At 44.5% G+C, this 13287-nt stretch overlaps 1 protein-coding gene across 1 annotated transcript in view; it reads right to left on the bottom strand.

Annotated features, from left to right (window-relative positions):
• The window catches only part of LOC126297113 (pancreatic triacylglycerol lipase-like), a 137714-nt gene that overhangs the window by 38887 nt on the left and 85540 nt on the right, over positions 1-13287 (bottom strand). Inside the window, exon 4 of the mRNA XM_049988099.1 lies at positions 5173-5406. Coding sequence (XP_049844056.1) covers positions 5173-5406 — 234 coding nt within the window. The remainder of the gene's footprint in view (positions 1-5172; positions 5407-13287) is intronic.

The raw sequence follows: 13287 nt of genomic DNA on the forward strand, positions 1-13287 counted from the left end.
ACTACAACCCTGTCTCACTCCCTTCCCAACCACTGCTTCCCTTTCATGTCCCTCGACTCTTATAACTGCCATTTGGTTTCTGTACAAATTCTAAATAGCCTTTCGCTCCCTGTATTTTACCCCTGCCACCTTCAGAATGTGAAAGAGAGTATTCCAGTCTACATTGTCAAAAGGTTTCTCTAAGTCTACAAGTGCTAGAAACGTAGGTTTGTCCTTCCTTAATCTAGCTTCTAAGATAAGTCGTAGGGTCATTATTGCCTCACATGTTCCAACATTTCTACGGAATCCAAACTGATCTTCCCCGAGGTCGGCTTCTACTAGTTTTTCCATTCGTCTGTAAGGAATTCGCGTTAGTATTTTGCAGCTGTGACTTATTAAACTGATAGTTCGGTAATTTTCACATTTGTCAACACCTGCTTTCTTTGGGATTGGAATTATTATATTCTTCTTGAAGTCTGAGGGTATTTCGCCTGTCTCATACATCTTGCTCACCGGATAGTAGAGTTTTGTCAGGACTGGCTCTCCCAAGGCCGTCAGTAGTTCCAGTGGAATGTTGACTACTCCGGGAGCCTTGTTTCGACTCAGGTCTTTCAGTGCTCTGTCAAACTCTTCACGCAGTATCATATCTCCCATTTCATCTTCATCTACATCCACTTCCATTTCCATAATATTGTCCTCAAGTACATCGCCATTGTATAAACCCTCTATATACTCCTTCCACCTCTCTGCTTTCCCTTCTTTGCTTAGAACTGGGTTTCCATCTGAGCTCTTGATATTCATACACATGGTTCTCTTATCTCCAAAGTTCTCTTAAATTTTCCTGTAGGCAGTATCTATCTTACCCCTAGTGAGATAAGCCTCTACATCCTTACATTTGTCCTCTAGCCATCCCTGCTTAGCCATTTTGCACTTCCTGTCGATCTCATTTTTGAGACTGTATTCCTTTTTGTCTGCTTCATTTACTGCATTTTTATGTTTTCCCCTTTCATCAATTAAATTCAATATTTCTTCTGTTACCCAAGGATTTCTACTAGCCCTCGTCTTTTTACCTCCTTGATCCTCTGCTGCCTTCACTACTTCATCCCTCAAAGCCACCCATTCTTCTTCTATTGTATTTCTTTCCCCCATTCCTGTTAATTGCTCCCTTATGCTCTCCCTGAAACTATGTACAATCTCTGGATCTTTTAGTTTATCCAGGTCCCATCTCCTTAAATTCCCACCTTTTTGCAGTTTCTCCAGTTTTAATCTACAGGTCATAACCAATAGATTGTGGTCAGAGTTCACATCTGCCCCTAGAAATGTGTTACAATTTAAAACCTGGTTCCTAAATGTCTGTGTTACCATTATATAATCTATCTGAAACCTGTCAGTATCTCCAGGCTTCTTCCATGTATACAGCCTTCTTTTATGATTTTTGAATCAAGTGTTGGTTATGATTAAGTTGTGCTCTGTGCAAAATTCTACCAGACGGCTTCCTCTTTCATTTCTTTGCCCCAGTCCATATTCACCTACTACGTTTCCTTCTCTCCCTTTTCCTGCTACCGAATTCCAGTCACCCATGACTATTAATTTATGGAATTAACTGCTTCCAATTGCTGACCTGCTATTTTGTAGCGAAATGATAAGGGATCTATCTTTCTATGTATACGCAGCACATTACACTTGTCTACATTCAGATTCAATTGCCATTCCCTGCACCATGCGTCAATTCGCTGCAAATCCTCCTGCATTTCAGTACAATTTTCCTTTATTACAACCTTTCGATACACCACAGCATCATCTGCAAAAGGCCTCAGTGAACTTCCGATGTCATCCAGAAGGTCATTTATGTATATTGTGAATAGCAACGGTCCTACGACACTCCCCTGCGGCACACCTGAAATCACTCTTACTTCGTAAGATTTCTCTCCATTGAGAATGACATGCTGCGTTCTGTTATGTAGGAATTCTTCAATCCAATCACACAATTGATTTGATAGTCCCTATGCTCTTACTTTGTTCATTAAACGACTGTGGGGAATTGTATCGAACGCCTTGTGGAAGTCAAGAAACACGGCATCTACCTGTGAACCCGTGGCTATGGCCCTCTAACTCTCGTGGACGAATAGCGCGAGCTGGGTTTAACACGACCGTCTTTTTCGAAACCGATGTTGATTCCAACAGAGTAGATTTCTAGTCTCCAGAAAAGTCATTATACTCGAACATAATTCGTGTTCCAAAATTCTACAACTGCATCGTAATGTGTCATTACAAGTGGCTTCTCAACTTCTTCGATTTTAGCCGCTTTCGTACATGACACAGCGCTCCCAATGCAGAACGTAAATCTCGTTTAACACTAGTACTATCGGCAAACTGCTTGGCGCCTCACAATTCGACTGTCCAGCTGTGGTGAGGTCCGGCTGCAGCCTTCACTGCCCTGTTCCTCCTCACCCCTCAACCCACTCGCCAATGCGCTCGGAGCGCTGGCACGCTCTCGGCCAGTCCGCTGGCGCTCGCCGTTGGGCGAGGCCTGCTTTAGGCTGGCCGCAAGATGAGATGCAGGTCCGTGAGGCGACTCAGGGTGACTCACCGTGAGTTTTTGCGAACCACACAACTGAATGGTCCAGCGCACGTTACAGCGCAGCGTGACGTGACGCAGTTCCTGCGCTTGGTGACCCTGTACGCAGTTTACTGCAAGGTCACGGTGGTTCTGGCTGTTGGTAGGTCGAAATGGAGAGAGAGCTAATTGAAGCCGTACGTGTTCGCAAATTTCTGTATGATACAAGCCATGAAGATTACTTGAAAACGAAGCGGTTCTAGGCGCTTCAGCCTGGAACCGCGCGACTGCTACGGTCGCAGGTTCGAATCCTGCCTCGGGCATGGATGTGTGTGATGTCCTTAGGTTAGTTAGGTTTAAGTAGTTCTAAGTTCTAGGGGACTGACGACCACAGATATTAAGTATCATAGTGCTCAGAGCCATATCAACCTTTTTTTGAAAACGAAGCTGAATGCTGAGAAGTGGGAGGAAGTGGCCTGACTAATCTAAGGACATCACACACATTCATGCTCGAGGCAGGATTCTAACCTGCGACCGTAGCGGTCGCCCGGTTCCAGACTGACGCGCCTAGAACCGCTCGGCCACACCGGCCGGTAGGAAGTGGCCAAGGAAACAGACATACGAAATGGTAAGTTGCATTGTAATTCGTTGTTGACATTTTTAAAACTCTGTACCAAATTTTCGTGATGTGCTCTGTCCTGGTTAAATGTTTATCAAAAATATGCATAAGTTCTTTACAATATCATTCCTTACTAGCGTGTAGCCCTCCATATCTACCAGTGAAAACGAAATAGTAGATGGGTTTAATCACATCTTTAATATGAATATAGAATCGAGTACATTTATGATATATATATATATATATATATATATATATATATATATATATATATATACACTCCTGGAAATTGAAATAAGAACACCGTGAATTCATTGTCCCAGGAAGGAGAAACTTTATTGACACATTCCTGGCGTCAGATACATCACATGATCACACTGACAGAACCACAGGCACATAGACACAGGCAACAGAGCATGCACAATGTCGGCACTAGTACAGTGTATATCCACCTTTCGCAGCAATGCGGGCTGCTATTCTCCCATGGAGACGATCGTAGAGATGCTGGATGTAGTCCTATAGAACAGCTTGCCATGCCATTTCCACCTGGCGCCTCAGTTGGACCAGCGTTCGTGCTGGACGTGCAGACCGCGTGAGACGACGCTTCATCCAGTCCCAAACATGCTCAATGGGGGACAGATCCGGAGATCTTGCTGGCCAGGGTAGTTGACTTACATCTTCTAGAGCACGTTGGGTGGCACGGGATACATGCGGACGTGCATTGTCCTGTTGGAACAGCAAGTTCCCTTGCCGGTCTAGGAATGGTAGAACGATGGGTTCGATGACGGTTTGGATGTACCGTGCACTATTCAGTGTACCTTCGACGATCACCAGATGTGTACGGCCAATGTAGGAGATCGCTCCCCACACCATGACGCCAGGTGTTGGCCCTGTGTGCCTCGGTCGTATGCAGTCCTGATTGTGGCGCTCACCTGCACGGCGCCAAACACGCATACGACCCTCATTGGCACCAAGGCAGAACCGACTCTCATCGCTGAAGACGACACATTCGTCCCTCCATTCACGCCTGTCGCGACACCACTGGAGGCGGGCTGCACGATGTTGGGGCGTGAGCGGAAGACGGCCTAACGGTGTGCGGGACCGTAGCCCAGCTTCATGGAGACGGTTGCGAATGGTGCTCGCCGATACCCCAGGAGCAACAGTGTCCCTAATTTGCTGAGAAGTGGCGGTGCGGTCCCCTACGGCACTGCGTAGGATCCTACGGTCTTGGCGTGCATCCGTGCGTCGCTGCGGTCCGGTCCCAGGTCGACGGGCACGTGCACCTTCCGCCGAACACTAGCGACAACATCGATGTACTGTGGAGACCTCACGCCCCACGTGTTGAGCAATTCGGCAGTATGTCCACCCGGCCTCCCGCATGCCCACTATACGCCCTCGCTCAAAGTCCGTCAACTGCACATACGGTTCACGTCCACGCTGTCGCGGCATGCTACCAGTGTTAAAGACTGCGATGGAGCTCCGTATGCCACGGCAAACTGGCTGACACTGACGGCGGCGGTGCACAAATGCTGCGCAGCTAGCGCCATTCGACGGCCAACACCGCGGTTCCTGGTGTGTCCGCTGTGCCGTGCGTGTGATCATTGCTTGTACAGCCCTCTCGCAGTGTCCGGAGCAAGTATGGTGGATCTGACACACCGGAGTCAATGTGTTCTTTTTTCCATTTCCAGGAGTGTATATATAATTCTGAGTTTGACTTCGAAACGTGTTATTATATACACACCGTTTCGAACTCAAACTCAGAATCGGAATCCGATTATTAACGAAGCAGAAGTAGTCGCCATCTCTGCCAGAGCCAAAGTTCCTCAGCAAACTGCGTATTGAAACTGCGATCCAAATTGCGATGATTGTCGCCGTGACTCACGCTGTCGTGAGGAATGTGGCGTGAGCCTCCCTGCGTCATCTCTCGGGCCTGCGTCTCAGGTTAGAGTCTAACCGGGCCTACAGACGTTGGAGAACGGGACTGGAGCTTAATGTGCTGCGCTGCGAGCTGTCTCACCTGTGATCCTGTGCAGGCGTCCCCGGAACAGCTTTCCGACAGAGGCGGCCAGCTGCGCGCCCATGCTGTGACCGACGAGGTGGACCTTCCGCTCGGGGAGGCCCAGGCTGTGGATGGCGGCAGCGACGTGGCGGGCCGCGTCCGGGACGCCGAGCACGGAGCAGCGATAGCGCACCCCCGACAGCGGCCGCCAGTCCACCAGCCACACGTTGTGGTCGCCGCGCGACAAGTAGCCTGTAGGTCACAGTTGAACTGACAGCAGAGCAGAGACCCTCACACGGGGTGCGAAAGTGGACGTGCGTCTCCAGCCGATCGTGTTTCGTCTGTGTCACAGTATGGAATATCAAGCCGCGGAGCGTTCCTAAGCGGAGCCACCTCATATTTTAACTTCGTGGAGAGGAACGAGCTCAATGAGATACACTACTGGCCATTAAAATTGCAACGCCAAGAAGAAATGCAGATGATAAACGGGTATTCATAGGACAACTATATTATACTAGCACTGACATGTGATTACATTTTCACGCAATTTGGGAGCATAGACCCCGAGAAATCAGTACCCAGAACAACCACCTCCGGCCGTAATAACGGCCTTGATACGCCTGGGCATTGAGTCAAACAAGGCTTGGATGGCGTGAGCAGGTACAGCTGGCCATGCAGCTTCAACACGATACCACAGTTCATCAAGAGTAGTGACTGGCGTATTGTGACGAGCCAGTTGCTCGGTCACCACTGACCGGACGTTTTCAATTGGTGAGAGATCTGGAGAATGAGCTGCCCAGGGCAGCAGTCGAAAATTTTCTGTATTGAGAAAGGCCCGTACAGGATCTGCAACATGCGGTCGTGCATTATCCTGCTGAAATGTAGTGTTTCGCAGGGGTCGAAAGAAGGATAGAGCCACGGGTCGTAACACATCTGAAATATAACGTCCACTGCTCAAAGTGCCGTCAGTGCGAACTAGAGGTGACCGAGACGTGTAACCAATGCCACCCCATACCATCACGCCGGGTGACAAGCCAGTATGGCGATGACGAATACACGCTTCCAATGTGCATTCATCGCGATGTCGCCAAACACGGATGCGACCATCATGATGCTGTAAGCAGAACCTAGATTCATCCGAAAAAATAAAGTTTTGCCAGTCGTGCACCCAGATTCGTCGTTGAGTACACCATCGCAGGCACTCCTGGCTGTGATGCAGCGTCAAGGGTAACTGCAGCCACGGTCTCCGACCTGATAGTCCATGTTACCGCAGACGTCGTCGAACTGTTCGTGCAGATGGTTGTTGTCATGCAGACGTCCCCATCTGCTGACTCAGGGATCGAGACGTGGCTGCACGATCCGTTACAACCATGCGGATAAGATGCCTGCCATCTCGACTGCTAGTGATGCGAGGACGTTGGGATCCAGTACGGCGTTCTGTATTACCCTCCTGAACCCACCGATTCCATATTCTGCTAACAGTCGTTCGATCTCGACCGATGCGAGCAGCAATGTCGCGATACGATAAACCGTAATCGCGATAGACTACAATCCAACCTATATCAAAGTCGGACACGTGATGGTACGCATTTCTCCTCCTTACACGAGGCATCACAACAACGTTTCAGCAGGCAACGCCGGTCAGCTGCTGTTTGTGTATGAGAAATCCGTTGGAAACGTTCCTCATGTCAGCACTTTGTAGGTGTCGTCACCTTCGCCAACCTTGTGTGAACGCTCTGAATAGCTAATCATTTGCATATCACAGCATCTTCTTCCTGTCGGTTAAATTTCGCGTCTGTAGCAGGTCATCTTCGTGGTGTAGCAATTTTAATGGGGTGTAGTGTATAAGATCGCTCTCTACATCGTAAGCAGAACTTAGGAGGTGGCATATCAGTTTACGTCAGTACTGTGGCAGGGGGAGGGGGGGGGGGGAAGGTACGGCCCCACTCTCCATTGCTGCAAGATGCATCCAAGATGGCGGTGATGACGTCATTCAAGATGGCGGCTTTTAGTGGGAAGTTTCAATTTTGGTGGGAAGATAGGTCAATTGGGTTACCTCCACAGCGTAACTTCCCCTCCCCTCCCCCAGAAAAATTGTGAGAAGTTCAAATTCCAACAGGAAAGCTTGGGGTATTAGAAATATGTAGAATGTTGTTGATATACTTCGATGATGTTTGTGCTCGAGTATTATCATTGAATGGATGTACTGCACAGTCATCTATCAACATTCGCAATGATACTCGTAAAGTGGAGAAGGGGTGCTTTAGCTATGATACTGAAGTTGGGAAACATGCTGTCACATCATTGTTTGGTGTTGAATTTAGTGTAAAATTGCTAAAATTGTTCGCGCTATCAACTGTGATGGTTATTATTGCAGTACATCGGCAGTGTCCTTTCCACCCCATCCGTTCATTGGCACGCTGTTGGTTGCCACACATCGATTCTTTGAGTTGGAGAGAGAGTTTTTGTGGATGGGTGGACCTCTTCTGGGGGGGGGGGGGGGGTTTAGCAGCGAAACAGTGATCGCGTACATGAGTGCAATATGAGTGATCAGTCGAAACACAAAGTAGAGATATCATCTATTCCGTCACTGTGGCAGATGAGTTCAAATGTAGAGGTTGTCTATCACTTTTGGACATCAGTTTGGAAACTCTCGACAACGCAGCCACACTATTCTAGTTTCCTTATGTTGTAACTGTTATTTAAAATTATCAACCGTGTGTCACGTGTTATTGTAGCTGTAGTAACAAAATTATTAACACTGTGCAATGTCTAGTTTTCTGAGAGAGGCCGGAGATCAGAGCGTCTTAATATCAGTTTAGAAAATGGCACAGGCCTCGAATTCGTGACAGAAAAACGAAATGTTTGGCATTGTACAAAAGCGTGTTAGAAACGGTGTTTCAAACAACTAAACAGGACCACAGAGAGTGTCTTTTGCGACTTAGTATAGTCTGTGGGATACGATCATTCGCCTAGAGCATACGTGATCAAACTTTAAAGTGGCCTCTGCAGTGCCTGTACATTTAATGGGATGGTTCCACACAGGCAGCAGTAGCAGCAGCAGTTTGAGGTGTAAATTCGTTGAGGGAAGGGGTGTACCGTTAGGAATGCTCGGGGGCTGCACGCTGCGCTATTCTGGGAAGCATTGCGAAATCTCCGTCTCCGCGCTGGAGCCCCACTGCAACTTTGCGTCACCGCGCGAGCAGTGGTGCCTAGGTGAGTTCTATATCGGATGAAGTTAGTGGAGCTTCTGTAGTTGTTAATTTTTCTCTGTTTGGGGCTAGAGAATAACGTTGATAGAATGTTGGGTTGATAGATTTGAATGGTGCACGGATCTGTAGTACTTGTATGTAGTTTGGGGACGCACCATAATGCACACATTTCCACCGAATGGTCAAAACATGGCTGTTCAGAAGAAAGCCCATCCCCTGCTGGTAGGGTGACCATATTTTCTTCGGACAAAAGTGGGACTTTCATACAGTTTCTTGGCCAAAAAGTGGGACGATTTTTATTTCTCGTTAAATATCACTTTGAATGCTAACATTTCTTCTTCCTCTGCAAATATAGCCTTCACTGATATTTGTGTGTGCGTGCGTGTGTGTGTGTGTGTGTGTGTGTGTGTGTGTGTGTGTGTGTGTGTGTGTGTGTGTACAAAACCAAACAAAGACTTGAAAGAAGTACATTTCAAGTTTTCAGAAATTTACTTATTAAGAAATGTTAACATTTATAACACAGAATGTAGAAAGACATACAGTAACAATCACTTCAAAAAAATTTCTTAGTGAACACAAGGAATTTATGGTTTTGTGGATTCCACACTGCAATCATATTTCTTCGAAGATGAAATTTCATTCAGCAACTCAGGTTTGCCTAATAGGTATGAATAGAAGTCAGTGCAACTGTATTTACTGAAGTTTAAACAGGTCAGTAAAATACACTTAACGCTCCTCACCGTAAATCTATTCCTCTCATCTGTCCACTGTGACGATAGTAAGCTGAAAACTCTTTCAACATTGGCATTGTGGGTAGGGAGTGAATAGAAGTACTGCGCTATATTAAGCGATTCTCTGAACTGTTCATTACAGTGGCAAGATCTGAAAAACGTACAACATTTTTCATGTGCCATCAACTGATTCCATTGTTCACTGTCTGCTTCCACTTGTTGTTTTACGAATGACTGTATATTATCTATTTCATCAAATAAGAGGCTTCCATTTACTAGAATGCCCTTTTCAGTTAGCCACATTAAAGTATTTTCAACTACTGATCATTCTGGTCGTTCTGTGAGCATCATTCATGAGAATACAGAAAACTCAGCTATTCCCTGTAAACATGAGGATAAATAGTCTACTGGAGCATCATAAAACGTTGATACTGCTATGTCAAATTTCTTAACAGACTGGTCATCACAATCATTCAGCAATATTTTTTACACTTAATGGTACAAAATCTTCATGTTTCCTTGAGTTTAGACTTGTCAAAGCTTTATTTAAGACTACTAATACTTCACGTATGGAATTATTCTGTATCTCAATGCCCAGAATGGATTGTTGGAAAACACTCATTTGTGAATGCACAAAAAGTAAATAACATTCATTTACAGTATCACTGAAACAACTCTTTAAGGTTGCAGGGCACTTTGAATTACACTGACAAAAAGTAAGATTTCAAAGGTTCATACATTTTCAAGATCCTTTCTATGGCTGGCAACAATGAAAGCCACCTTCTTTTGGAAAAGGAAAGTAAATTTTTGTGACACCAACAAATTCACAGAATTCCGTGAGTTGTGAAACACGAATAGAAAAAATATGAAAATGGTTGTACAACTTCAAGACAATGCAGTCAATGTGAACAGGTAAAACATCACGAGCACTTTGAAGTGTGTTATGAACAACATGTGCTGGACAACCTATGCCAACAATGTTAGAGTTTTTTATTTTTTCTTTCAGATGTGTGAAAACATTATTACCCTCTTTCTTCATTAACCCCCCCCCCCCCCCCAAAAAAAATACAGTTTGTATTGTCTGCACCAAATGCAACACACTATGAGATGATACTGAATGACTGTATAACATGAGAAAGATAATTGGAAATTGTTTCAGACTTTTCGTTCTGCAATTCATGAAGATCAAGCAATTTCGTCTGCAGTCCACTCTCACTTACACAAAAATACTGAACTATCACAGGAAAAATTTTCTGATGCCCATGGTTGCTAGCATCAGTGGATACTGGAAAGTATTTTACACTGTTTGCAGCAGCTATTACCTGTTGATAATTGCTTCACACTTTGTTCTTGCACACGAAACATTTTCTGCAATCTTAGAATCAGGAAATTTTTTTTTTGTTTAGTTGAACACTGCAGTCATTAGAACGATAGCTTTGGTGGTGTTTAACAACATGGAATGACAGGGTTCCTTCTGCTGCAGCTACGTTTATCTGTTCCTGTGTATTTGAAGTTACAAAATATCTCTTCATTTTTTGCGAGGAACCTGCCGGTCGAAGATTCTTCCTGTGTTTCTCTGATTCCATATGACGCTTGAGATCTGCAGCACCACTATGAGACACGGATACAGCACAGTTACATACGTTACATTTTGCTGAACAGTCATTATCTGTAGCAGTGAAGCAAGGAAACTTCCTCAGAAGCTCTTCCGAAAATTTTGATTTTCGTTTCGGCATCGCCACGACGTGCTAGCACTTCACGAAACTGATACTGAGTGCTGACAACAATGGCAAGGAAAAGCAAAGAAAAAAAGAGTACGCAACAATTATAGTGCTTAAGCTGTACATTATCAGGGGGTACCAACGTACGGAATGTCAGTTTCAATTGATAGTTTATGAAATCGACACTCAGAAAATATTTTAATCACTTTGTAAATGTTTGAAAATAATCCTTGAAAATCGGGACAAATTGCATGTTTTTAAAAAAAAGTCGGGACAAATTTTTGAGTCTCCAAAAAAGGGACAATCTCAATTAATCGGGACGTATGGTCACCCTACCTGCTGGTAAAGTTGTTTTATCAGAACGACTGCAATAGCAGCGGTGCATTCGGGAATATTGCCAACAGAAACAGCTGTGAAGAATTTAGGGATGGGAAGAACCGGCCAGTTAAAACCAATACCGGTATTTTAGATCTGAATAACCAATATTTTTCGATATTTGTTTGGTCCTGGTTATAACAGCTTTTTTATATCAATAGCCAGGAAAAATAACGGAAATATCAATCAGCTATACCAGCAGTGCTAAAGTTTTATGTTTTTAAATAAACCCTTTCTAAAAAAAAGTGTAGTTTTTATTCGTTAAATTTGCATTGCTTTGAAATATATCGTTATTATAGTAAATGAGAATAGTTATCAGCGCTATCTTAGTGACAGTGCCGAAAGAAACGGGAGAAAAACACATGGTATACGACTGTTGAGACAATAATGTACTTGTTACAATGTGGAATGGCCTATTGCACGTTAGTACACGTGTGTGTGCAGTGCACAAGACTAGCGCCATGTGCTCTGTAAGCTAGTTTCTCACTGACGTCATCGGACATCAGTTGTATTACAGACTGTCGCTAGTCTGGCAGTATTTTCCGAAGTGCGGTATCAGTGAAGTACTTACTTTAAAAGATTAACTACTGGAGGAGCCGCAACAAAGTTGCGACATAATATAAGGAGAAAACTTAACAGTTCGTTCATAATTTACAGCAAAAATAGAGAGAAGCTGATCTGCTGTCTGTGTCTCCACAACCAGCCTTTATGTGCTTGTAGCCCTTGAAAACAGACAAAGTAACACGAAAAACACAGTTCTTTACCCTTAGATTTCAACCTTTAGCACTGACAGTTCGTAATGTCCAAATTGTCCTATGATCCCCGATGACAACATGGTTTTTCAGGAGTGTTTAAAAAAAATAGTATGAGTTGGAGAATACTGGTGATTTCTTACCGTAATCAACCACCTGTCACTTTTCAAGAAAAGCAGTGAATGGCGGGTGAACTAAGTTTCCTTGTATTTCCCTCTTTAATTTAATATGTTGATTCTGCGTGACTTGAAACTGAGGGAGTCAAAATTTTTCTGTTTCTACGCTTATTACAGGAAATAATAGGAATAAAAAGCCGAAAATCGGTTCTTTTAAAAACCCGTTATTTTGAAACAATCAGGTTAAAAGGCCGCGAAAAAAAAAAAAAACAAAAACGATGCAACCAAAAGCCAGTTGTTTCAGCGACGATAACCGCCATCCCTAGAGGACCCCTATGTCAATAAACGGACTAAAGAATAAGATCAAGAAATCGGTGAATTAGCTAGTGCAACAGGAAGAGCGAGGTGGGCCATTCCCACGGCAGTCGTTCATGAAGTTGCTGTAGTTGTAACCGACTGTGCAGCAGAGTGATTCATCCTTTGTCGAGTGGCAGTGTGCAAATAGTATGCTCAGTAGCATGGAAGGCATGAGTTAAAGGTTTGCCATTGGAAGGACACATTACAGAAGCGGTAGCATGATGTCTTGGATTTGCATCCAATCAACCGAAAAAATGAATTAGCTCAATGAGTCTTAATGTTAGTTCCAGTGAGAAAAAAACTAAATCTCTATGGCTTACTGATCAGTGAGTGCATCACGTCATGGGTGCTGATGAACGTACCATTGTTCAATAAGCAGATTGGCCATGAAAAATCTTACTTTAATTTACACATTAAATAGTGGTAGCAAAACAGAACCAGACGTCGTACTTAAGGATGCAGGTTCTTTCGGAACACAATGCTGCAGCGGCAAGAGGTGACCTGTGATTGGTCTGATTGCTTTTGAGACAATGTACGTTATCCTTCCTGACACACCGTCTCTGAAACAGAAAATATACAGCATAAAAACATATATGAGGGATCTATTGGTGACTTCATTAACAGTAGACGCTTTTGATAAATATGGCTAGTTATTATTCAGAACAATGTTAAGAACAAGATTTGCCACCTATTCATACAGTCCGCTCACGATTCGGTGGCCTATGCGCGGTTAGCAATTTTCGTCCAAATAGCTAGGTAATTTATTCGTTTGTCTGGAAGGGGGGGGGGGGGCAACAGTGTTGCCACCTTTCGGCCGGTTGGCGATGAGAGAATCGAGGCTCACGCGCTGCAGCCTTTCTCAAAAGTTC

Source organism: Schistocerca gregaria, chromosome 1 (assembly GCF_023897955.1).
Source record: "Schistocerca gregaria isolate iqSchGreg1 chromosome 1, iqSchGreg1.2, whole genome shotgun sequence".
Lineage (NCBI taxonomy): Eukaryota > Metazoa > Arthropoda > Insecta > Orthoptera > Acrididae > Schistocerca > Schistocerca gregaria.